This window comes from Condylostylus longicornis, unplaced genomic scaffold (genome assembly GCF_029603195.1).
Source record: "Condylostylus longicornis isolate FDR11 unplaced genomic scaffold, ASM2960319v2 ptg000119l, whole genome shotgun sequence".
NCBI classification, from domain to species: Eukaryota; Metazoa; Arthropoda; class Insecta; order Diptera; family Dolichopodidae; genus Condylostylus; species Condylostylus longicornis.
In genome coordinates, this window is record NW_026578087.1 from 580,537 (window position 1) to 604,949 (window position 24,413).

At 24.3% G+C, this 24,413-nt stretch overlaps 1 protein-coding gene across 1 annotated transcript in view; it reads left to right on the top strand.

Annotated features, from left to right (window-relative positions):
• LOC129614743 (nuclear hormone receptor FTZ-F1-like) overlaps nucleotides 1-24,209 on the top strand; it is an 87,835-nt gene extending 63,626 nt beyond the window's left edge. Inside the window, exons 2-8 of the mRNA XM_055529592.1 lie at nucleotides 3,233-3,456; nucleotides 4,249-4,478; nucleotides 4,582-4,638; nucleotides 4,710-4,908; nucleotides 22,475-22,733; nucleotides 22,821-22,921; nucleotides 23,238-24,209. Of these exons, the coding sequence (XP_055385567.1) occupies nucleotides 3,233-3,456; nucleotides 4,249-4,478; nucleotides 4,582-4,638; nucleotides 4,710-4,908; nucleotides 22,475-22,733; nucleotides 22,821-22,921; nucleotides 23,238-23,387 (1,220 nt within the window). The 3' untranslated portion in view covers nucleotides 23,388-24,209. The remainder of the gene's footprint in view (nucleotides 1-3,232; nucleotides 3,457-4,248; nucleotides 4,479-4,581; nucleotides 4,639-4,709; nucleotides 4,909-22,474; nucleotides 22,734-22,820; nucleotides 22,922-23,237) is intronic.
• The last annotated feature ends 204 nt before the right edge of the window (nucleotides 24,210-24,413 follow it).

Here is a 24,413-nt window from a genome sequence, read left to right on the forward strand (position 1 = left end):
CATGGATATTATGTGTGAATAAGTATGTACATCTATATACAACATGTATGTACGACTTTACAATTGGTGTGACGACATCAAAGTTGGATAGTCATACATTTACACTTTGTATACATGGATCAAGTCTAACTTATGAATTTTATGAACTACTGGAATTATGCCACTGTTAAATTTCACATACTAATGGGTGGTTTTGTTATATTATTTTTTAGCGGCAGCGTTACAAAAAAAAATACATATCAGCATTTTCCTCATACGATTATTCAGCGCAGCGCGACTCTTGTATTTCAATAAAATGAAAGTAATATTATTTTTTTTTACCGTTTTTTATTTTAATTTGGTCTTTTTTCTCTTCTATTTACTGTATTTTTCGTAATTCGATTTTAATGTTTTATTTATTGAAATCGCTGCTGTTGCACACCTTAAAATTTATTTGAACAAAATATACGTTAAATTCATTTTGCTTTTTTTTTAGTTTATTGTATAGTTTGCGTTTTATTGTAATTTTTTTTAGGAAATATTATTTTGAGAGTTGATATGATTTTTGTTCAACTTTGCATGTTGTGTCAAAAATTGAAAATAATTGAAAAAAGGAGAGTTTAACAAATTGGAAGTTGTTTTTTTTTGTTTGTTTTATACCGTAAAATTTTTTATGCTTAAATTGAGACAAAAAATCGATTAATTTTATTTTTAAATTTATTTAAAATAGCAAATATTTTTATTTTTTAATTAGAATATGTCAAAAGAGAAAAAAAAATTAACAAAGGATAGCTATTTAATTTATTTAATGTCGTTAAGGTTATCATGATACGGGAATACAAATTTTTTTTAATTTAAATAATATAAAAATTAAAGTACATGAAAATTTTATTTTATTGTTTTTCAAATCAATAATTATTATGTTGTGACATAATAATTTGCAATTCTATTTTAATCTTGACCTAGATATGGGCATGTATGAATCATATGTAAATTTATACGTCATAGCTAAAATTTGTTGTTTAACTTATCCGTCAACTGAACTCTTTTTACAAAAAAAAAAAACAATAAATTTTGTACAATTGCAAACTTAATTGATGTTAATAGTAATATTTGAAAAAAAACTGAACTGATTGATTATTAAATAAGGCAAAAATCAAAAACCACGATGTCAACAGAATAATTATAAAAAAAAAATCCACTTATCAACTTTTTTGACAAAAGAATAATTAATTAAATTTATTAATGTGACAATAAGAAAAAATCAAACTTTGAAAATTGAGAAATATCGATAGTTTTGGATTTGATTTTTGTTCTATTTTCGATTTAATATTTCTTTAATAATTGATTATTACCTACACATATTTAATTTTACATATAGTTAAATTATTACATAATTATATACGGGAACATTATGAATGCATATGTATATGAAATATTGTAATTATAAAAAATTAAAGTTTTTTTAGGGTTTGTCGTCTCGGTATTTTTAATTTTTACGCAAATGTTGAAAATAACAACTAAAGTTAAAAAGTTAAAGAAAAACACAACTATGAGCCACAACTACTTTTAAGATGGTTCAATTTGAGCAACTCTTGTACCTCCATTGAATCACATGATATTGACGGCTAATCAACAGTTCCAAAATGTGAAATCAAATCACTAAAAGATCGTTCAAAATAAATTTAATTGATTAAATAGTAAAATCAGTTGAAGGTCCGTTTAGGTTTCAGTAGCAAATAATAAACCAAACAGATATCTAAATGAGATCTACAGCAAAACATGCTTAAAAAGTATAGAAAATAAGTACCCCCATTTTTAAGTATTCAGTATTAATGAAAGAAAATAAAATTTTTAATTATATGAGAAATTGAAAGTTAAAATCAAAATGGCGTAATATTGTCTTCTAATCGAGGTTTTAAGAAACGTGTTATAGACTGATTCAAAATGTCAAAAATTGATTGACATAAAATTTATTTTGACAACAATATACCGAAATTTTCCCTATAAATAGTATGATTATTTATAAATCAGTGCAAACATAGGATAATGTTATCAATAATATTTCATATGTACATAAACATAAGGCACACAATTCTGCTTAATTTATGATTTTTTAGAAAAAAATTATTAAAGCTAAAACGTACATAGATAAATATTTCAGTAATATATCTATGATATTTTATAAACAAATGGCAAATGCATGTAATTATATTTCATCACACTATTCTAAACAAGTGAAAAAAAAGCATGAAACAAGGTGTGTTCATAATTTGGAAATGTTTTTTTTTTTATTTTTCATTGATTCAAAAAATACATTGTACTAGCATTTATGTAAGTGCAAATATATCATAGGCTGTGTAGTAAATTATGACGGAAGAGATTAGATTCGAAATATGTATAATATGTTAAAAATTGTTATAACTTTAAGGTTCCCCAATATTTTGTAAGAAAAATCTTTTTAAATTTTTCTCTATTTCACAAACGTGCACTCGAGTAGAGTATTTTCCTTCTTTCTTTTTTCTTAAATTACAGGTTATAAAAGTGAGAAAATATTACTAAGATTTAAACTTATAATAACAACATAATAATAAATCATAACACAATTGTTGTAATAACATTAATATAGGACAATGTGTGGCGCTGTCTACATATTTATAAAACAATAATTATGTGTAATTTGACGTGGGGTTTCGCGTCTTTTTCGTCTGAATTTTAAAGTTACTTGATTGTTTAAAAACTTAAATTAAGGGGCGGCGAATAATTGAAACTTTTATTATAGTTCGTTGCTTATAATTTAAATGTATAAAGTGGATAGTATTTTATTACTACATAACTTGTAAATAATTAAATAAGTATTGTTATATGTTATTTAAGAATTGCTTAAATAAGTTTGAATAAATACACGCCAGGGGTTGTTTTTAATTTGTGATATATTTCGCTAACTGATTAATTAGTAAAAGGTTATTGGTGTCTACAAATATTTGTACTTCACATTTACAAACTTCCAATACATTTTGAATATGGTAAAATTTGACATTGTACGTCATTTAATGCATGTGTGTTTACGTATTGTGCACAATTATGAATTTATTGCTAATACAGACATACAGAATGAATAATTACTTCTAAAAAAAAAAACCTAATCGAATGAAAATAATCCCTTTCTTATCGTTGTTGCAAAATCCTACAATTCTATCCAAAAATATCTCAAACAAAAAAATCTAAATTCTATTTCCTTTTGTTTTTAAAGCTGTGAGAGCCGATCGAATGCGCGGTGGTAGAAATAAATTTGGGCCAATGTATAAACGTGATAGAGCGAGAAAATTACAAATGATGAGACAACGACAACTGGCATTACAGGCAATCAGATCATCTATGGGTACAACGGATATAAAACCTGGACAAATATCACCATCTGCTTATACACAATCATATCCAAGTATGAGTATCAAACAGGAAATTCAAATACCACAGGTTAGTTTTAGAGTACTACTCTTATTTTAAAATAAATTGTAACCAAAAAACATGAATATGATTACTTAAGCCGCGTTAATTAACATTTGTCCCAAAAAAAATGTACGCACATATTTTTTTGAAACCGGGACCAACAAACATTTATTTATAAAGCAAATGGAAATTTCGAAATTATAAACGAATCATTTTTATATATTAAATCGGTTATATGTATAATATCGAAAAATAAATTTAACATTAAAATAAAGGTATGAAGTTTCATAAGACAGACACTCACATTTTTACCAGATAATGCAATTCACTTATTGCTAAATAGATTTAAAAAAAACATAAAGGCAAAGAAGTTAAAATTAATTATCAAAAAAAATTAAAAATTCAAAAAGTGTTAACAAAAAATATATTATTACCTTTGGTGTTAAAAAACGATTCGAGAAAAACATGAAAAAAAACATTAGTAAAAATAATTATTGTTTGTAATGAAAGAAAATATAAAAAATTTTGATAAGAAGTTCTTTACTAACGGCAACATTAAAATTAAAGAAATCCATTAAGAAAAAAATGACCTTTGTGTAGTGTAATTAATTTCCAATAGGTGTCTGTGTGTAGCATGAAATGTGTCAATTTGATATTGTTGAAAGCATAAGAAAGAATGTACCAAAGAGAATTTGTAATTATTTGAATTTAATTTTTAAAGAAAATTACATTTAATAAATATTATTTAAAATTTTTTCAAAAATTTAATTTATTTAATAAAATATTTTTTTTTTTCAAATTTTAATTGAAATTATTTAGGTATCATCACTAACGCAATCACCAGATTCATCACCGAGTCCAATAGCAATTGCTCTTGGTCAAGTTAATCCTTCAGCAATAATTGCAACATCATTAAGTGGTAATGGTGGTAATGGTTCAACGACAACAACAACAATTAGTGGTACAAATAGTGGTGGTACAAGTAGTGCTAGTTGTGGTCAAGATTCAAGTTCTGGATCTCTTCAACATTCATCTGAATCAAAAATATGGTCTGTATACGTTTTTATTTCTCTTTTTTTTTATTTTTAAATAACGATATAGTATTAATTATATATTTTATTTACATTTTACATTTGTTTTATAAAATATTAGTTTTGATTCTGGTACGAATCCATCAAGTACAGCTGATTCAGCAGTAGAGCCATTAAGGTATAATTATTTTACTATAAATTTATAATTTATTAGTAATTCATTATTGTTTTCTAAAATTCTTTATATAGGGTTTCACCTATGATTAGAGAATTCGTCCAATCAATTGATGATAGAGAATGGCAAACGCAATTATTTGCATTATTACAAAAACAGTCGTATAATCAGGTGGAAGTAGATCTCTTTGAATTGATGTGTAAAGTACTAGATCAGAATCTTTTCTCACAAGTTGATTGGGCTAGAAATACGATATTTTTTAAGGATCTCAAAGTAAGTTGTTTTTTAATATTTACTTATATTGAATTTTATATTTATTTGTCTTAATTTTATAATTTTAAGTAAGTAATGAAAATTTGAAAATATGCATTGTTTTTGGGGTTGTCTTAAGTGGTTTAGATCGGAATTATTTCTTTAATTTGGTTTATATTAAAAAAACTTACGATCAAAATGATAAAGCAAATTTCATTGATCAAAATTTAAAAAAAATTCAATTCATGCTGAAATTCTTTTTTTCCAATTTTTTGTTTTCTGCAAAAAAAATTTTAATTCCCATAAAAATCAAAAGAGAAAAAGTAAAACAAATAATTCTAAAACATTAATAGCACTATAAGTATTATAGCGTTGTTATAATTATATTATAGTATAGCCGCTAGAGACCATTAATAATGTGTCCATAGAGAGAAAAGAGCAAATAATAACAAAATAAATAACAACAAATTAAAAAAAATTCAAACTGAAACAATGTTTCATGCAACATTTGATTTTATGAAACATGCTGAGTGTTGCGATACAAAAACAGCGCGACGTGGTATAAAAGTGAACAATTTAATTCTAAATTTTTTGTTCTCATATTGTTCTCAAATGTGTTTTAATTTCATTGTATAATTTTTTTTTGCTCTCCGAAAAATGAATGTTACACTACAAATGGTCGAATTATTAAAACAAATAGCAAATTTACCCAAAAAATTTTAAACCATGTAACGTTACTCCAAACAAAAATATCTTCTAATTATGTGGTTTTAATTTAAAAACCTTTGTCTTTTGAAATTTCAATTTCATTGCAGAGCTTGCTAAATGAAGTGCAAAACCTGCAAAGGTAAATGTTTTAAAAATTCTATGTAAATTTGAGTTACCAATACAGTGACTTTACACTTTTACAGTTCGATTTTTCTGACTTAAAAATTTTCTCATTTCCTATGTTATAGAAAAAGAATTGTTTTTCTTCAAATGCAATTGGTAACTCTTTTATTTAAGTGCAAACTATTATTTGGTTAAAATAAAATCTCTTAAGATTAGGGAAAAACGTATTTGTTTTTTTCGTCATGAAAATTTATTTGATTTTCAGCAATAAAATTTATTTGTTTTCGATAATGTAACCTAATTTGGTTACTCGATCGAATGGAATTCTAATTAAAATCAATCTTAGTCGTGCATTCGTACGTTAAAACATATACAAAATGCACTCATTTTTTAGCACTTATACTTAAAATTTTAAAACAAAAACTCCATTCTCTATACTTGGCTTGTATGGTAACACACGTATACATACATGAATGAAATAAAATATTTATTTTTTTAATTGTATGTGGATAGATCTATATCTTTTACAATTTATGTGAAAATTTCAAAAAGTGCCAAAATGTTTCGAAATCAAACAAATATTTTAGAATATAAGAAGAAACTCAGCAAAAAAAATAATGAAATAAGTAAAAAATTCTTTATTTTCAGAAATTAATTAAGTATTGAATAAAAAACTGCGGACATGGCAGCAGGGATTTGTTTAATTAATTAAAATTTAAATTGAAACTGAAACAATCGCTTTTATTTCCTAAATGACTTAGTAATTAAGTTTTTATTTTAGGGTGTATAAAAAAAATTTTAGTGTGTTTGACAAATTCAGGAGTCTCTTAAGTAGACATCTTTTTAGTCATTTTATAGAGATTTTAAAATTAATTATCAAATTGGTATGTGCAATACATACTTTTGTTGCAAGCGTTTGGTCTTTCCAATCATAGAAAAACACAAATGAACTGCAAATTTACAAGTAATTTTCATTATGAGTAGATGAAACTAGACGCTCAATATTTTCAAAAGAGGTTTCATAATGAATAATCTAGGCGATAAAAGCAAAGATGTAAAACATAAAATTTGTTCATTACTACACGTATTTTTGTTCAATATTTGCTCAATATGTCGGCTTACAATATTTTTTTAGAAGTTTACTTGGCAATTGTCACTTAGATTGTTGATTACTAACTTGGTAAACTTGGCAATTACCATTTATTATACATATGCATATATAGGTACAACATACTTAAATTTCTATACAGTTAGTGTCATCATCGTATAAACATTAACCGACTATTTAATATGAATACTTAATTTTAACATTATTATGAATATTAATTATTTGTATATTCGTCCTTTAAACTTTATACATATATTACTAAGGAATTATTTCAATAAAATAATAATATGTATATATAAATAAAATTTTCAATTTATTGCGTTCCATTAAATTAAATAGGCATTAAATTCAATCTCAATTCATTTAAATTAATCAGCCAATAAGAATCAAAACCAGATTCTTATTTAATGCATTTTTACCTTGACCCGAATATGGTTGTGACATAATTATTTTGTTGTCGATTTCATTTTCACTTCTTAAATCTCGTTACCATCATCTTAACTTATACATAATATTGTATATGTATATACATATTAGCAATATATGTATGGTATTATGCATTATTTTAATGGTTGTTATTATCATCATCATGATTCTTGTTTTTTTATTATAACCATTGTATTTGATTGCAGTTCATATATTAAATGAACATTTTCAAATTTTTATTTAAATCATAAAAATAAGTTTTTCCGCCTTAATAATTTCTCCTTATAATATTTGCAATAGAGTGGTCGATTTTATATTTTTTTCTGCAAAAAGTAAAGTATTTATTGGCAGAAATAATTCAAAAATATAAACATAAGCAAACTAATCAAGTTGTTAAATTATCCCAAATTATTTGCTATCTCAAAACCAGTTTTTGTTTATTTTCGGTGTAATTTTTCTCCTGTACGGCAACTCTGATAAATGTTTTGTAATACCAAAACGAAATTCCTTTGGTCTTTAATTCCGATTTCTTCTGAATATTTTTGATTTCCAATTTTTTTGATACTATGAGCTCCGTCTAATTTTTAAAGCAAGAATTTTTCACTGATCCTTTTATCTAAAAAACATACTCTTATTTACGAAAATTTTTGAAAAAAAAGTAATGTTGGTTACCCGAATGCATGCAATTAAATTGTTCAATATACATACGCGATGCATTAAGCATTTTATATGTATATACATATACATATACATATGGGTATATGCATTTGAGTAGAAATCCTTTATCTGATATTGTTATACTGTACAATATAGTATATTAAAATTTGTACAATATTTTGATTGCGGATTTTTTTAATGTATATACTTCGGTTTTCTTGCAACATAATTTATTTTTGCATACACATACCCACACATACTGTGCATATGCAACTATACATATGCATGTACATATTTTATTTGTGCATTCATGACCTGATTTTTTGCTATAGAAAAGGAAATTTTTTCTTTTATTTTAATTATTGTAAAAATTTTTAATGCAAGTATACCGAAAAAAAAAATATTATAAATTAAACAGAGCAATATACAATTGACCTAGCCAAGTTTATTCTAAAGTTGGATTGAATCTGATGGTTCAACTAGGCCAACTGATTTTTCGAAAATAAAAGTGACATAAAAAATTGCAAAAACTTTCGAATACAAATAGAAATTTATTTATGAAAAGCTTATGACAAGTTCTATTTAAAAATCTGATTAGATTTAATCTTCATAAATAATAATTTTACTTAAATATCTCAAAGCTATTTTTATTTTTGAAAGATATACTCATGTACTTATATACATAAATATTTGTATTTATATATTTTTCTTTTAATGAATTTATAACACAAAGAAAATTACATATGTATGTAAATGGCTGTCTTACCGTAAACATTGTCTTACCGTAAACATTGTCTTACCGAAACATTCTAAAAAATAAACTCTTGAATAAAAACCATCACAACGTTTTGAAATTTATGAATCCTAAAACAGCTGAATATTTGCTAAACAGCTGCGGGCACTATGTTCGATTGCAGCTTCATACTTGAAAAATTTGCGTTCTTGTACTTGTATAAAATTACTATATTGTAAAAATTCCATTGTAGTATTACAATTATTATAAGTTGTAATTGCGAATTTATTTAAAAATTAAAGCAAAAAACAAAGTGGAAACGAAAGCATAATTGAGACAATTGGCAGTGGAAGTTTATAATGATTAATGTTCAAGGTTTATTCTTGAAGTATTTGTTAGCGAATGGTCATTTTAAATCGATTATATTTCAAAATCAATTAAAAGCTGGGGAAAAAAGCGAAAATTATTTTCGAATTTGTATTTTAATTTTTTCTTTAATTTATCTTGAGTTAACATTCATGATAATAAAATTGCAGTTTGTCAAAATCAGATTTCTTTCTTTTGATTTGTGACACATTTCTTATAATTAGTGAACTAGCGTGCAACGCTCTTCAATTTTTGTTACTGATTTATAAATTTATAAAACTCTTTATCAATTTCTTCCTTAAGCCATTCATCTTACTTATGAAGCACACTCAAACTGACAGATGACGTTTTTCGGTCATTTCCATGATGACTTTGTTAAGATAAGCCGGTAACAAGATCTGATTAGAACCATTTGATCTATTGAACAAGGGTGCAGAAAATATCCATTCACCCTTCATAATTGAAGAGTCGATTTAATTTTGACTCACCTTGTTCACTTCTTAACTCTTTTAGAAAATTACGAAAATTGCAAAAAAATATAAAAAAAGTAAAAACAAAAATGGCAAAAAAAATAATTTACGAAATAATTAAAAAAACGTCGTGCATATTTAACGCACTGCTGTTATCATTTTCGCATATCGCATAGCTCCCGTCGTATAAACGCAATAACAAAAACTATTTTGTGTTCATTTCTTTCTCTCTTTCTTTTTTTTCATATAATGTTATGATTTTTGTATTCTTATTTTTATTATTTATTATTATTACTAACTTATTATATGCTTGTACGTTGTGTTGTGTATATATGCATCGTACTTTATATATGAATTTACGTTTTGCTTACTAGTCTCGTACAGTTTCGAATGGAAAATTATTCAGAAACGCGTTTTTTAAATATAGTATTCGACCTTGGCACAGTTTTCTTTAAATTTTTTTTCATTTTTACTTTTATTATTTTTACTTTACTTATTTCATTTATTTTTTTTGATATTTTTTTTAATGTACACACTTACATACACACAAACATTTATGCTTATATGAATTGTTTTTTAGGTCGCTTATTTGGTTTATCAAAATTCATCGTTTAGCGTTATTTTTAATTTATTTCTTATATTTTATTGTATTGTTTGTGTATATGACGTTGTATTTATATGTGGTATAAATATACATACTTAGATATTTTATTTATTTTATAATGAACACACGTTCAACATTATCAAATTGAAAAAAAAAATACTTACACTATCGATAATCGCGCGTCGTCGTTTTAAAGTATCTTTTATAAATTTTATTTCTTTATTATTCTGATCTTTTTATTATTTCTTATTATACAATATTAATAAAACGAAAAAAAAAATTAAATCTGAAACTATAAGTGATTATTAAAAATTGAAAAAGGAAAAAAGAAAAGTAAAAGTACATGTACCTATAGTACGTATGAATTGTATTGTCTATGTACACACACACACTTATGAACTAATGAACGTAAGCAATGAAAAAACTAAATTGAATTTTTCGTTGGGAAATCAAATACATATAAATTAATTTCCATTACTGTGTATTTTTGATTATATGCAATTAAATTAATTTTTACAAATTTATGACAGAATAAGCGTCAAACGATTAAACTTCAAAATAATTAAAAACGTCACTTTTATTCTACCATTCAATTTATTATTATTGTCAAATAAATGCTTGTGTATAAAATTTTGTATGTTGGACACGGTGTTTGACACAGTAGTTGATTGACATATACCACCTCTTCATGTGTAAGGAAAAAAATTGATTCACAGAAAGTTTTTCTCACAGCTGGTAAAAGCTTTAAAAGGGCAACATTTTTTTCTCATTCTTTGTACTTTTATATAACATAATAAGTGTATTTTATATAATATAATTTAATAACTGTATTCTTCGTTTTTATGTAATATTGCAGCTTTTCAAATTTTCCACTAAAATGTGTTGTCCATTTTCCAAGCTTTATCCCAGCATACCAACCATAGTCGCTACCCTCTTAGTTACAGAGAAATTGCTTTTTGATTATTCGAACATTTTTATGAAAATTTATTTTATGAAAAAATTTATTAATTTGCAGCTGACAAAATCAAGTTGACGTAAGATCTGCATCTTGGTGGACGATCTTGTTCTTTACTTTTGAAGTACGCATTTTAATTCTATTAAAAACCTCTTTCAATCAACTTTCAAACAGCTTGACGTTTCTTCTTACACAATATTTTTAATATGCAAATTTTTAAACATGCACCCAATTTTTATTTGCAATAATTTTTATCCTTAAATGTCATTTTCGTCTGACTGGCGTATACGCATGAAAATTAATTGTTATAAGTTAATTTAATAAAATTCATTAAATGAAATAATGGTTTTCAAATAGTTATTCGGAGCCAAGAAATTAGTTTAAATACAAAATACTTGAATATAAAAGGAATTTACTTATATTCAATTAAGCTTTTTATTTTTCTTATATATTTTGTTGTAAATATTGTGTTTATAATTTAAAAGCCTAAAACGTCCTTGGCCTGCATTTGCAAGTACGAACAAAAAAAAATATATAGGCCGATTTCTACTTCTATTCCATGTCAATTTTGACTGTATTTTTTTTTCCTTTTCTATCTCTTTTTTTTGTTCTGTTTTTCTTTTTTTTTGGTGTATATTTTTGAAATAGCTTTGTTTTGAGTTTTTTTACAATTACAAATACAACTCATTTTTTAGTATACTTGAAAAGTACAAAAGTAATCGTTTAAATTCGATTTATTCATATTTTGACCTTTTGATTAAAAGTATTATGTGTAATAATAGAACTGATTAAAAAGATAAAGTACATACGTAAAAACATGTATACAGAAATATTTATCACAATTTATAAATTTACCTTCTTCGAGGGCTCAGGTTAATCTAGGGCAACTTCACAAACTGGCTTCACTGGGAGTGACTAGAGCGATGCAGATGGCTCCCACGGCTGTTTTGAAGGCATTCGTTGAACTGCCTCCGGTGCCTCTACATTACGCGGAAAGCTCGGCTAACACAGATTGGCCCACCACACTCATTAATGCATCGAAATGGAGTTCGTGACACTATTGGTTTCTTCATTAAACACTGTTCGTTGAAATATCATCTGCATAAACCTTTTGTGTAAATTCTGCTGGAAAAATGATTGGACGGCCAAGCGCAGGTGGTTTGAGCGGAGTTCTCTCAGTGTTTGGGAGCTCATATTCATCTCACTGAGTGATATCTAACGTAACTCGGAACTAATGTACTGGGTTATGAGGGGGGGGGGGGGGAATATAATAAGTTACAATGAGCCATGACTGGTTGCAGTGGTTGAAGGAGCAATATTCCTTCGAACACATCTCTCTTCAGTAATTTACAATCGATAATCTATCTTTTACAAAATCAACACTTTTTGTGTTGCCGTTCATATGAAAATTAAATTACTAAGCTAAGGAGCGCTGCTTCTTCATAATGAATAATGTTGTACTATTTCGGGTCAAAAGCTAAAACTTTTCGTAAATAATTTTGACCTTAATGAAAATACTTTTAACATTTGCATATCATAAAGTAAGGCTTTGAAATATTTTAGTACATGAATATTATGTGTTATATAACTTCCATATATACACATGTGTGTGTGTGTACAATTTTAAATCCCCCTGTATAGTAGTAGAATTACCTACTTATATTTTTTTACTTTATTATGGCGTTAATGATAATGGTGATGATTAAGAAATTTATTCAGTATAAAGAAAACAGAAAAAAAAATCAAAAGCAATAGTAAACTTTTTTAATCTAACCTTGGTTTCAACAACGTTTATTGTGCAATTTTTTTTCTAAAAAACGCGTTTATAAAAAAAAGGCCTACCATAAAAAAAAAGCTTAATACTAGTAATTTACAGCTGTAGTAAATGATTTGAATACAAAAATAATTTATTTTTTAACTATTAAATTCGATATCACAACCATAATACCACTATAGTAATTTCGAAATAATTTTGTATGTACCCACTTTATTTTTTTCCTTCTCTGATTTTTGATTAACAGCCAAAAAAATTAAAATAAAATTTTTTAAAAAATGTTTCCAAACAATATTAACAATGAACCGCTGTAAATTGGAATAGGCAAAAAAAATATATAAAATAATAAAGTACGGGGTGTCGTTATTATAGACGAATAAAAAAGGAATGGCTTGTATCAGATTTAGTAAACCTATTTTATTTTGGTACAAAAGAGTCGCTCATAATAAAAAGAGAATGCCATTGGTTTTGAATTTCCTTGAGTTTTTGTGTTAACTATCGTTTTGTTACTCTTTCTAATTTTTATAAAGCAAGTTTAGCACCGAATGTTATAATTCCCAATATAATGAGAAGGAATCTAGATTTTTTTATTTTAAAACATGTTGACACTCACATAAAAGTTGGATGATAATCTTTATTTAAATTTGAAAAGTTAATACTATAGCTTATCTTACAAAACTATTAAAAATAATTTTGATTATCGTGTTTTACAATGAATTTATCTACGACATTGTATAATACACTATAGGTGTATAATATTTCCTAACTTACGAAAGTTTAAATAGACTTGCATAGTAGTTAATACACACTTCTCCGGTAGATGACTTATTATTTTTTTAATTGAAAATTAAAAATTCATATTAAAGAGCGTGTAATTGACAAAATGCTCCTAACTACTCTCCACTTTCAGGATAGCTCAAGGTGTTGTGAACACAAACTCTTATGTGAATTATAAGTAATAATTAAGTACAATTTTCGCAAATATTGTGGTACGCTGCTCAAAAAATTCCTTCTACATTTGACTATTTCAATGGTGTACGAAGTGGTGAATTGAAGGATTAAAAAATATAAGAAAAGAGAATACCTACATACACTTATACATATGAAATATTTTTACCTAAATATATTTTAAATTTATTTTTATAAAAACTTGAATAAAAAAGTGGAAAATTTTGGTAAGCCAAAAAAAAAAATGACGCAATATTTACGAATTTTAAAAAGTAAAAAGACCTTGCGCAATTTAGGTATGTATTTTTCAAGGGTCTTGTTTTACATATATAAATATGTATAGATAAACATTAGCAACTTATCGTTCGCACATCTTGTACTTCTATATTATAAAATATTTTCATAATTTTACACAATCTACACAAACATACAAATTATGATTGTACTTTTGCCTCTGTCAAAGTTACTTTTTTACATTTATATTCATCCAAAGTTATACACACAATACGCGTTTTCTACAAAATATTAAAATTAGTGTTGAATATAAAACATATTTATAGATTACCTTGCTTAAAAATTAATAAAAATATTTTTAATTTTTAGTTTGCATATAACGAAAAAAATTAAGCCTTTAAGGTTAAATTTAATATAAAAAAAATTTATATTCTGTACGCAGCTTGAAAGTTTGCAAGTATACCTTGAGTGTGCCGTTTAATTCACAATTTTATGCCGAAATTTCTTTTCAAATTTTACTTAACCAGGTTGTTGGGCGTATGTGCATTATGTATACACATATAGGCATAAGTACATTATGTGTACACATATAACACATTCAACGGCTCTCTCTAGCCGTTTAAATTTGTGTCAATTGTTGATTTTTGACTTATTTTTCAGTGTTCAACTTTTAAAGTATATGAGTTAGCTAAAACAATTTTTAGCCTATGTTTTCTATTATGAGGGCAGGAATCAGGAAAATCAAAATCAAAAATAAGACTAATTTAATTTTTACGACTACGGATGAAAAAAAAATTAAACCAACATCTTGCATGGGCATTTGTGACTAACATATAAAAAAAAATCAATAATTCATCAAATGCACTCAAATACATTCAAAAGCACAATATATGAGTTCATTTCTTTCATAAAAATAAAGCAATCAATTTTCTTTACATACACATACACTTTGTACGTACATACTTATGTAACCCAAATTTTTTTCAATATGATGATATTCCATGTTGATACAAGTAAAAAAACCAAAAACAAAAAATATTGAAAAAACTTAAATTGTATTATACTTTATAGATGATTTATGAAAATAAATGTGCTCCACATAATATATACATACAAACACAATACACAACAAAATAACAATGTCAGTTTCTGACATTTGGAGATATTGTCAATATGTCACATATATATATAAATCAAAACACAAAATATTAAACAAAAAAGAGTAAAATAATTTTATATAAGACAAATAAATAAAAATTATTATAAATTATTTTATTTTGTCGTACTCATTGCCCACTGTTATACTACATACATTCCGTATACCATATAATACAATAAACTTTAACATTAATATATCATAATTTTGATTGTTATTTCTTTTTCTGATTATTTCACATTTATTATTCACATACATAATACATAATTATATGATATATACATACGTATACATACTACATATTAAACAATATTAACATATAACTGCATAATTTTAACCCAAATTAAATAGCAACAAGAAATAAACAAAATATGATATAAAAATAGAGTTAAAAATTTTGAAATATTGAGGTAGGTAAGAAATCTCATTTTCACTTAATTTTTCATATATGAAAGTAAATAAATGCAAATATTAAAGAATTCTGTCATAAAAATATACCGTTTTTGCATATACATATCTTCACACTTATGTATATGAAATTTACAATAATATGAAAACATAAAACAAACAACGACAATGAGGAAAACAATTCAATTATTAATAAAAATTAATCATATAGGCAAACAAATTATTCGACAATATCATCAATAATATGCAATTAAAAGCTTTAGGTCTAATTTTAGGTATAACATTATGTTGAACTCCAAATTGTTTGCAAAAGTTAAAGCTAACCAACTTGAATTTTGATCCTTTTTAAATAGTGGAGAGCTGATGTTTAATTTTTATATAAAATTCTTAGTCATCTGGCGGAATAAATATGCATTACTAAGTACTCTATTATACAAGCTTTTTGTTTAGGTTATGCCATACCCCTAAAATAGTGAAATAAAAGAAAAATTTCTGCAATAAACTCTCCAAGACAAAATTGCTTTGCATAATTTTTTTATTGTATACAATTACCGTAGCATTTCTTGCTGATTAATTTCAATTTAATAATAGCTAAATAAATTCAAAATATTTTAATTTTTATTTCGTATAAAATTATATTTGTATTTGTAAATATTTTCAATGTACATTCATTTATTAAAAAAAAAGCACATTACAAATTTATGCATACACATGCATACACATTCCTATATATTCATGTATATGTGTACATATGTAAGTATGTTTACTTTATTTATTCATATCAGTTATGCAATATCGTATATTGAAAATAATATTTGAAAATAAAAGAAAGAACAAAAAAAAAAGAAACAGAAAATAAGAACATATTATTGTGATGATTATCATCAATATCATCATCATCATCACCGTCGTCATCATCATCATAATCATCATATTTCGAAAAGAATTTTTTTTTTATTATTCATTTTGTGTTTTTACGTTTCTTATATACTTTTTGTTATCATAATTTTTTGTATACATATTTTTATTTGGATTCAAAATTAAAAATAGAACTCAACTACTACTTTTTATAATACTATGCTACTGCACTACTTTTTACTGTTATTGCTGTTTTTGTTAAATTTAAAATACATACATGAATAAAAAAAGAGAAAAAAATATATAAAGTAAAAGAATATTTAAAAACCGCACCATATGCACAAATATAAATGAAAAAAAAATGAAAACAAAAAAATGAAAACAAAAAAACTAGGTTAATGGGCCACAGCCTCATTCTAGAATGAAAGGAAAATTCATATCCAAAAAATTACATACACACACACATGCATACATAATACTAAAAAGCACTCTGTATATCACAATATATTTTTCATAGTTTTCTCTATAATAATATTAAAATGTAGTGCAAGTAGTCGCTTTCTAAACTTGAAGCATAATATATAAATATATTAAATAGAAATGGAATGAATATATATGCAGAAAAATTGTGTGTGTGTGTGTGTATGTAAATATCATATACTGAAAATGCGGTATATGCGCCGCTCAAATAAAATAATATTTGTTATATAACGTGGGAGTGAGACCAAAATTCAACTATATTTTTTTTATGATGCACATATCCCTTATTAAAAATTGAAAAAACAAAAAAAAAATCATCTACAATAACAAAAACTATACCGTTATATATGAATTTTTATTATTATTATGTTTTTTGTTTATAAAATAACGGTTTAATCTAGAGTACTAGCAATTTAATTATTATATGCACCGTTATGCATCTCTTATTCTTATATCCCCCATATATACATACATACATGTTATGTTATTTACATGTCAGTGTGCATGTAGATGTGAAGTATAAGATGTTTATTTTTCTAGCGCTTTTTTTATTTTTTGTTATTATTTTTTCGGCACAATTTTTTCTCCCTTTTTTTTTAAAGAAAAATTCTTTTTTAAGTATCAGAGAATTTTCTATTATGGCCTATGTATAGGAAAAAAAAATTTCATAAAAAGGATGTATGTATATTATTATTGTAAGTTAATGAAAATGAATGAGAGAAAAAATGGGGTATGTATAAGAACAACACATAGAGTTGCCAGTATTCTGGGAAAAACTTTTTTCATTGAACAAAAAAATTGATGTGTGCTTTATCTGTTTATAACATTAACATTATATTGTTTTTAACATTATTATATATTTAGAAAAACCACTTTGTCTTCTATAGTATAATATAGAAGTAAGAATATAGAAGTTCACAATTTTAACATTTGAATTCTACAATATTTGTAACTATCAATTACAAGTACTTATAAAGTGCCAATCATACATTAAATACCAATCATCATTGCATACATTGAGTACCAATCATACAATAGTGTACCGACTATACATTTCGTATACCAATCATACATTGGGTACCAATCATGAAAAAGAGTACCGATCATACATTGAGTGCCAATCACACATTGTGTATCAATCATACATTGAGTGACAATCATACATTGAGTTCAAATCATACAATAGAGTACCGATGATACGAGTATATTAAGTGCAAATCTTAATTTTTATATAATGCAGTTATAACATATTATTTTACGCTAAAATGGTAACTCTAGAATCTATAATTGTATATGCAAAATTGAAAAAGAGAAAAGAAAAAAACAAATTCAAAGAGTGAAAATTGTAAAAAAATACAGAGTAGGTTTTTGTGATATGAGTAGATAAAGGCTTGAGTGATTATTGTGAGTGAGATGATCTGAATAAATGAATAAAATTATTATTATTTTTTTCCTTTTTACTTTTCTTTAGGACATAATAAATTTTCTGATCTCAATAATTTTAAGGTGACACAAATTTTTCGAAATACATGAAAAATAAAAAACAAAAACAGAAATGAAAACAAAAATATAGCAGAAATCTGAATGAGTTATGGACCACCAATTTAATTGTAAAAAAAATTTAAATAGCTACCTTAGTTTTCAAATAATTTCAACATTTTGGGTTTATTTTTTTTGCAGAGCATAAACAACTTTAGATTCATATATATCATAATTCCTATGTATATACATTTTAAAGCTAGAATTTGGTTTTTTATTATTAGATTCATAAAATGGCGACTTAAATTTTTTAATTATTACAATTAAATCCTCTTACACTAATATTATATATGAAATAATTTTTATTCTGTATATTCACAAATTAGCATATAAAATTGATTTTCCTATATACATACATATATGCACATGAAAATTGTATTACATAGATTACATATAATGTAAATGTTTGCACATGCATTCATAATATTTTAATTTATATGAAAAATATAACGCGCATTGTACTCAATTTTTTTTCTTTAGATGTTTTAATTTAGGACACTAATATTCACATTTCTTATCAAAAGTATTTACTATATACATATGCATCATATAATATATAAGTATCCACATAACATATTATGAAACATTATTCAATATTTTAAGGATATATACATATATATCTCATATATATATATAGGATATATACACATCCTTATTTATTTACGTATTAATAAACATTACAATGTTTAGAGAAATTAGAACGGAAAAGGAAAAAAAAAATATTTTCCAAAATAAAATGAGAAAATAAGGACAAATATAGCTAGCAATGCGATGTATAATACTTTATGAACATAAATTTGTATGTATATATATTTACAACTTATATATAAGTATGGACATTTACTAGTTTATATGCATAAATATTTGTTTCCAATTCAACAATTTAATTTATGAAAGAAAGAAAACATTGGAAAATAAAATTGAAAGCTGGAAAAATTTATTTCTACTCGAAGCATATTTTTAGGCGAAATAAGAATTTTTTATTGAATTTGTCGATATACATTGGTCAATGTTTGTATATTTAGCTTTCTAATTAATTGTTCCTCTCTTTTCTTCCTCTATTATTAATTTCTAATTAATTAATTTTAATATGGAATCATGTTTTATTTAATTTCTTCTATTCCTGCTCAAAAACCTCAAAAATATATTAATTATTTTATTGTATAATAAGTTTACAAAAATCAGTTCACTTGTTCTACTTTTAATTTATAATACACACAATATAACTACTTCTTACATAATAATTAGCATTTAAAGTTATACATACTTATAAATATAATTTCTTTTATTTTCCAATTTTATAAAAAACTAACAATATTCAAAAGAAGAATTCAAAAACCGGTGTATTGAAAATGAAGTTGAAAAACAAAATTGAAAAATATTTCACATATTTATTCCGCTTAACTTCCAATTACATACATATTTTCATCAGCATCGTTAACATCATCCAACCATGTCTAAATCCAAGAGATTTAAACTAAAACAGAAAAAATAATAATATAGTTTCAAAAAAAAGAGGAAAAACTGCAAAATAAATGAAAAATGAACACACACAAACATATAAAATAGCAAAAAAGCAAAATAGAAAATTGCTTCACTAATTGATAGCAAAAACTGTAAAAAAAAAACGAAAGGAAAATCGCACGATTACATAATTAACTAGGTCTTTGCCATGATTTATGTCAAGTACATGCATAACAACAAATTTACAATGCATAATACACATAATATACACACACATATACAACACATAGATAACATAAAACATAAAATTAAAAAAAAAATGCTCACATGGCGTTTGTTGTTTTCCTTTCTTTCTTTCTATTTTTTCTTGTTTTTCTTTCTGGTTTTTTTATGCATGTTCATTTGATTTTCATTAGTTTTCTTTTTCTCTACTTTCCTTTTGATTCTTTCAACTTAATAATTATTATATATAGCCATAAAATAAAATAAAGGAAAAACCTGAAAAATATTCTGCAATCAATAAACTCAAAGTAAAGAATATTAAAAAATTAAAAACATCAAAAATGAAACCGCATCATTTACAAAATAAATTTGCCTTCTACTCCTACTTGACTATAAATAGGAAAAAAGCCCAATGTTTGTTTACACTCTTATGTGCATCGGAAATAACGAAGCTGCCACGAATGACATTATTATCTGCAAACTTATTCGAATGACAGCTGATAATACATTAATTTTATAGATTAAAAACTATGGTACAATCTAAGCATCGCTTGAAATTTTCAAAATTACAAGAAGAGATGATAAAATATTTTCACAAATAATTTTTAAACATAAGATCCCCTGTCCAGCAGCATTAATTGAGTTATTTTAGATTAAATTTGAATTATATAAATAATTATAATAATTATGCAATAAAATAGTTTGAAAAAATTCTTAGTTTTGTAGGTTAGCACGTACATTCCCAATAAAATTTGGAAAAATATGATGCTTATTAAATTGACTCTAACTACCCGCTGCCATCATATATCTCCCGTAGTAATATAGTTAAAAACACATAATGCTGCATATTTACAGAACTGCGTTTCGCAGTTATTGTTTTTGCAGTATTGCGTTTTGCAGTTATTGTATTTCCAGTATTGCGTTTATGAAAATCAATATTATATTAACTTAGTGACCTAATTAGTTGTATGATCGCATATAATAAGACATTAATTTGTATATTCGAACATTTTCATTTGAAATTTTCGAATAAATGCCAATTTTTACTTCTCTAGAAGTAATAGAAAGTAAAAATCTATCTATAGTAATATGTATTACATAATATATTTACATAATACTATGTATAGGTACATGTTCATAGTTATACATAAAAATAATACTACAGAAAAAATGCATCCTATTATGAAATGTAAAAAAAAAATTAGAATTTCTTGTTAACCTAAAAAATAAAATGTTTATTATTAACTTTCTTCCGTCATAAAACTTTTTATACTACCGGCCTTTAGGTAATTTTTATATAATACATACACACACACATGCTTTTATTCATAAATGAGTGCATACATAGATATGTTTGATATTTTGTTATTGTACAGTTATGTTATGTAAACAAAATGAGAAAAACTTCAGAATTTCATTGGTTTTTTTTTCTATTCTTGCAAAATTATTGCTGTTTTTGTTTTGTTCTGCTTTTAAAATGCTAATTAAATGATTGATAGCACAGCGTTTACACGCATACCTTAGTGTGCTACGGCTACACTTTTAAAAGTTTAAAAATTTTTTGTTTTGTTTTTAAATCTCTATTGCCTTGTGTTTGATTTTTATTTTGTTTCTCCATTATTTTTATTTTGTCTACGGTTTTATTATTTAGGAGAATACGCAAAATTGTTGACACCGTTTTTTTTTTTCGAAAAGCAAAAATAAGAACATTACCTATAAAGAATAAAAGCAGAACATATAAAGGACTAAAAATGGTATATAAAATTATTCTGTATACGTGAATAATACAGGCAATATGCATAAATACATACGCATATACATTGATGTATTAATGCAGTTTTTGTTTTTTAAAAATGCTACAATAAAAAGTTCCATTTTAATTTTAACCTATTTTCATTTCTTCGTTTAAAAGTTTTAATTTTATAATATGCATTTAGGAAAAAATATGCATGCATGTCAGTATGTATACAAATATATGAAAAATTTTGAATAGCGTTAATGGTATTATATCATAAGAATATTTATAGAATTTTGTAGGAAAATGCTATTTACTTGTTATTTTATAAATTATGCATATTTTGTATGCACACTCATATAATTCTTGTTTGTAAGTGCGTAAGGATTACATTTAGATTATAGGTAATTAAAAAATTATGAAATTGTAATATTAATAAATTAATATAGGCATTTACTATAAAATTTAAAACTCATATATAGGAGGGGATTAAACTGGAGCCATAATATAAATTATTAGACAACCTCCAAAAATTTCAATATTTTAAGATAAATAAACTAAAATTCCTTTATTTTTATTTTTATAAATATTATTTCAATTAATTTATTTTCTATTTTAGGTTGATGATCAAATGAAATTACTTCAACATTCATGGTCTGATATGTTAGTATTAGATCATTTACATCAAAGAATACATAATGGCTTGCCAGATGAAACACAATTAAATAATGGTCAAGTATTTAATTTATTAGGTTTGGGATTACTTGGAGTTCCTCAATTAGCTGATTATTTTAATGAATTACAAAATAAATTAACAGAATTAAAATTTGACATGGGAGATTATGTTTGCATGAAATTTTTAATATTACTTAATCCAAGTATGTATAAATATATTTCCTATAATTAATAATAATATATACTTACTATTATTTTCATAAATTAATTTTATATGTGTTATATTTTAGATGTCCGAGGAATTGTTAATAAGAGAACGGTATTAGAAGGACATGAAAATGTTCAAGCTGCCCTCTTGGATTATACACTTACTTGTTATCCAACAGTAACGGTAATATTTAAAATATATATAGAATAAAAATATGAAAAGGAAAAAAAAGCTTGAATTTCTTTGATAAAGAAGATTCCAGAAATAATTTTTTTTCTAAATTTTTAAACTAATTTTATCCCTCAAAAAATATTACTCACTCATTAAAATATTAACAAAAAAAAAAAAAGATTTTTAATGAGAAAAATGGTGCCTCAGAAATTTTATTTTCTTCATTATATTTTTATTCTATTATTTTATTTAAAAAATCTAATAAAAAATTTTTTTTATGAATTTTATAATTTCATATAATTTCAACTAATCAACAAAAAAAATACAGGACAAATTTAGTCGTTTATTAAGCATTTTACCTGAAATACATGCAATGGCCACCAGAGGTGAAGAACATTTATATGCTAAACATTGTGCCGGTAGTGCACCAACGCAAACGTTACTTATGGAAATGTTACATGCTAAAAGAAAAATTTAAAGATTTGCATTACAAAAAAAAACAAACATCTCATATAACATCAAAGGCATGATTTTCAATCAAAATCCAGTTTCCGATTTACATATAAATGGAGAGCAAACAAATAAATGAAAATACAAATCAAAATCATAAGGAAACCACAATAACACAATATAGATGAGAAAGTTTTTATATAAATGTTCTATATATAAAATAAGAATAAAATTTTAGTGATATATTAATTAAGAAAATATAAGAATAATAAGGAAACAGCAAAACATTTTTTAAAGAAAAATGCAAAATGAATGAAGGAGAAGAGAAACAAGAACAACAAAAAAAATATACAACAAAAGAATTAAAGAAATAGAATTATAGATTAAAATTATAGAAAAAGATGAAGAAAAAAAAACCAACGTAAATAATATCAAAAAAAAAATTAAAATGTAAAAATATTACATAAATGAAATTAAAAACAAAATAATTTATTGTATAATAAAAAAAAATAAATTAAAAGAAAAAGAAAAGCTTCAAAACTACCATTAATAAAATAAATAAATAATAATAAAAAAAAAACTATGGCTGAAAGAGCACGCATTAATTTAGTTCTTATATATTTTAATTTTAATTTTATTTTTTCTTTTTCTTTCTTGTTTCTTGAATAATTAAAAAATTTTAATTTTAAGTGGAGAAATGTTAAATAATATTAAAAAGAAACAGAATAAATTTGTAATTAATGTTCATATATGTATTTAAAAATAAATTAAAATTATTAAAAAAAAAAAACAAAAAGAATTAATCAAGATAAATATTTTATTTTTATAAATATTAAAAATTAAAAAAATAAAATTAAATAAAACAGAAATTCTGTTTTATAATTATTATAAAATATTTATAATTAGTTATTCATATATCTGTATATAATAATTTATAATGATTGTATAAAATATAAAAAAATTTGTATAAAATAAAAATTTATGTAAATTAAATTAAGTAGTATTTAAAAAAAAATTTCATTAAAAATTTTGTGTGTTTTTTAATTTTATTTTT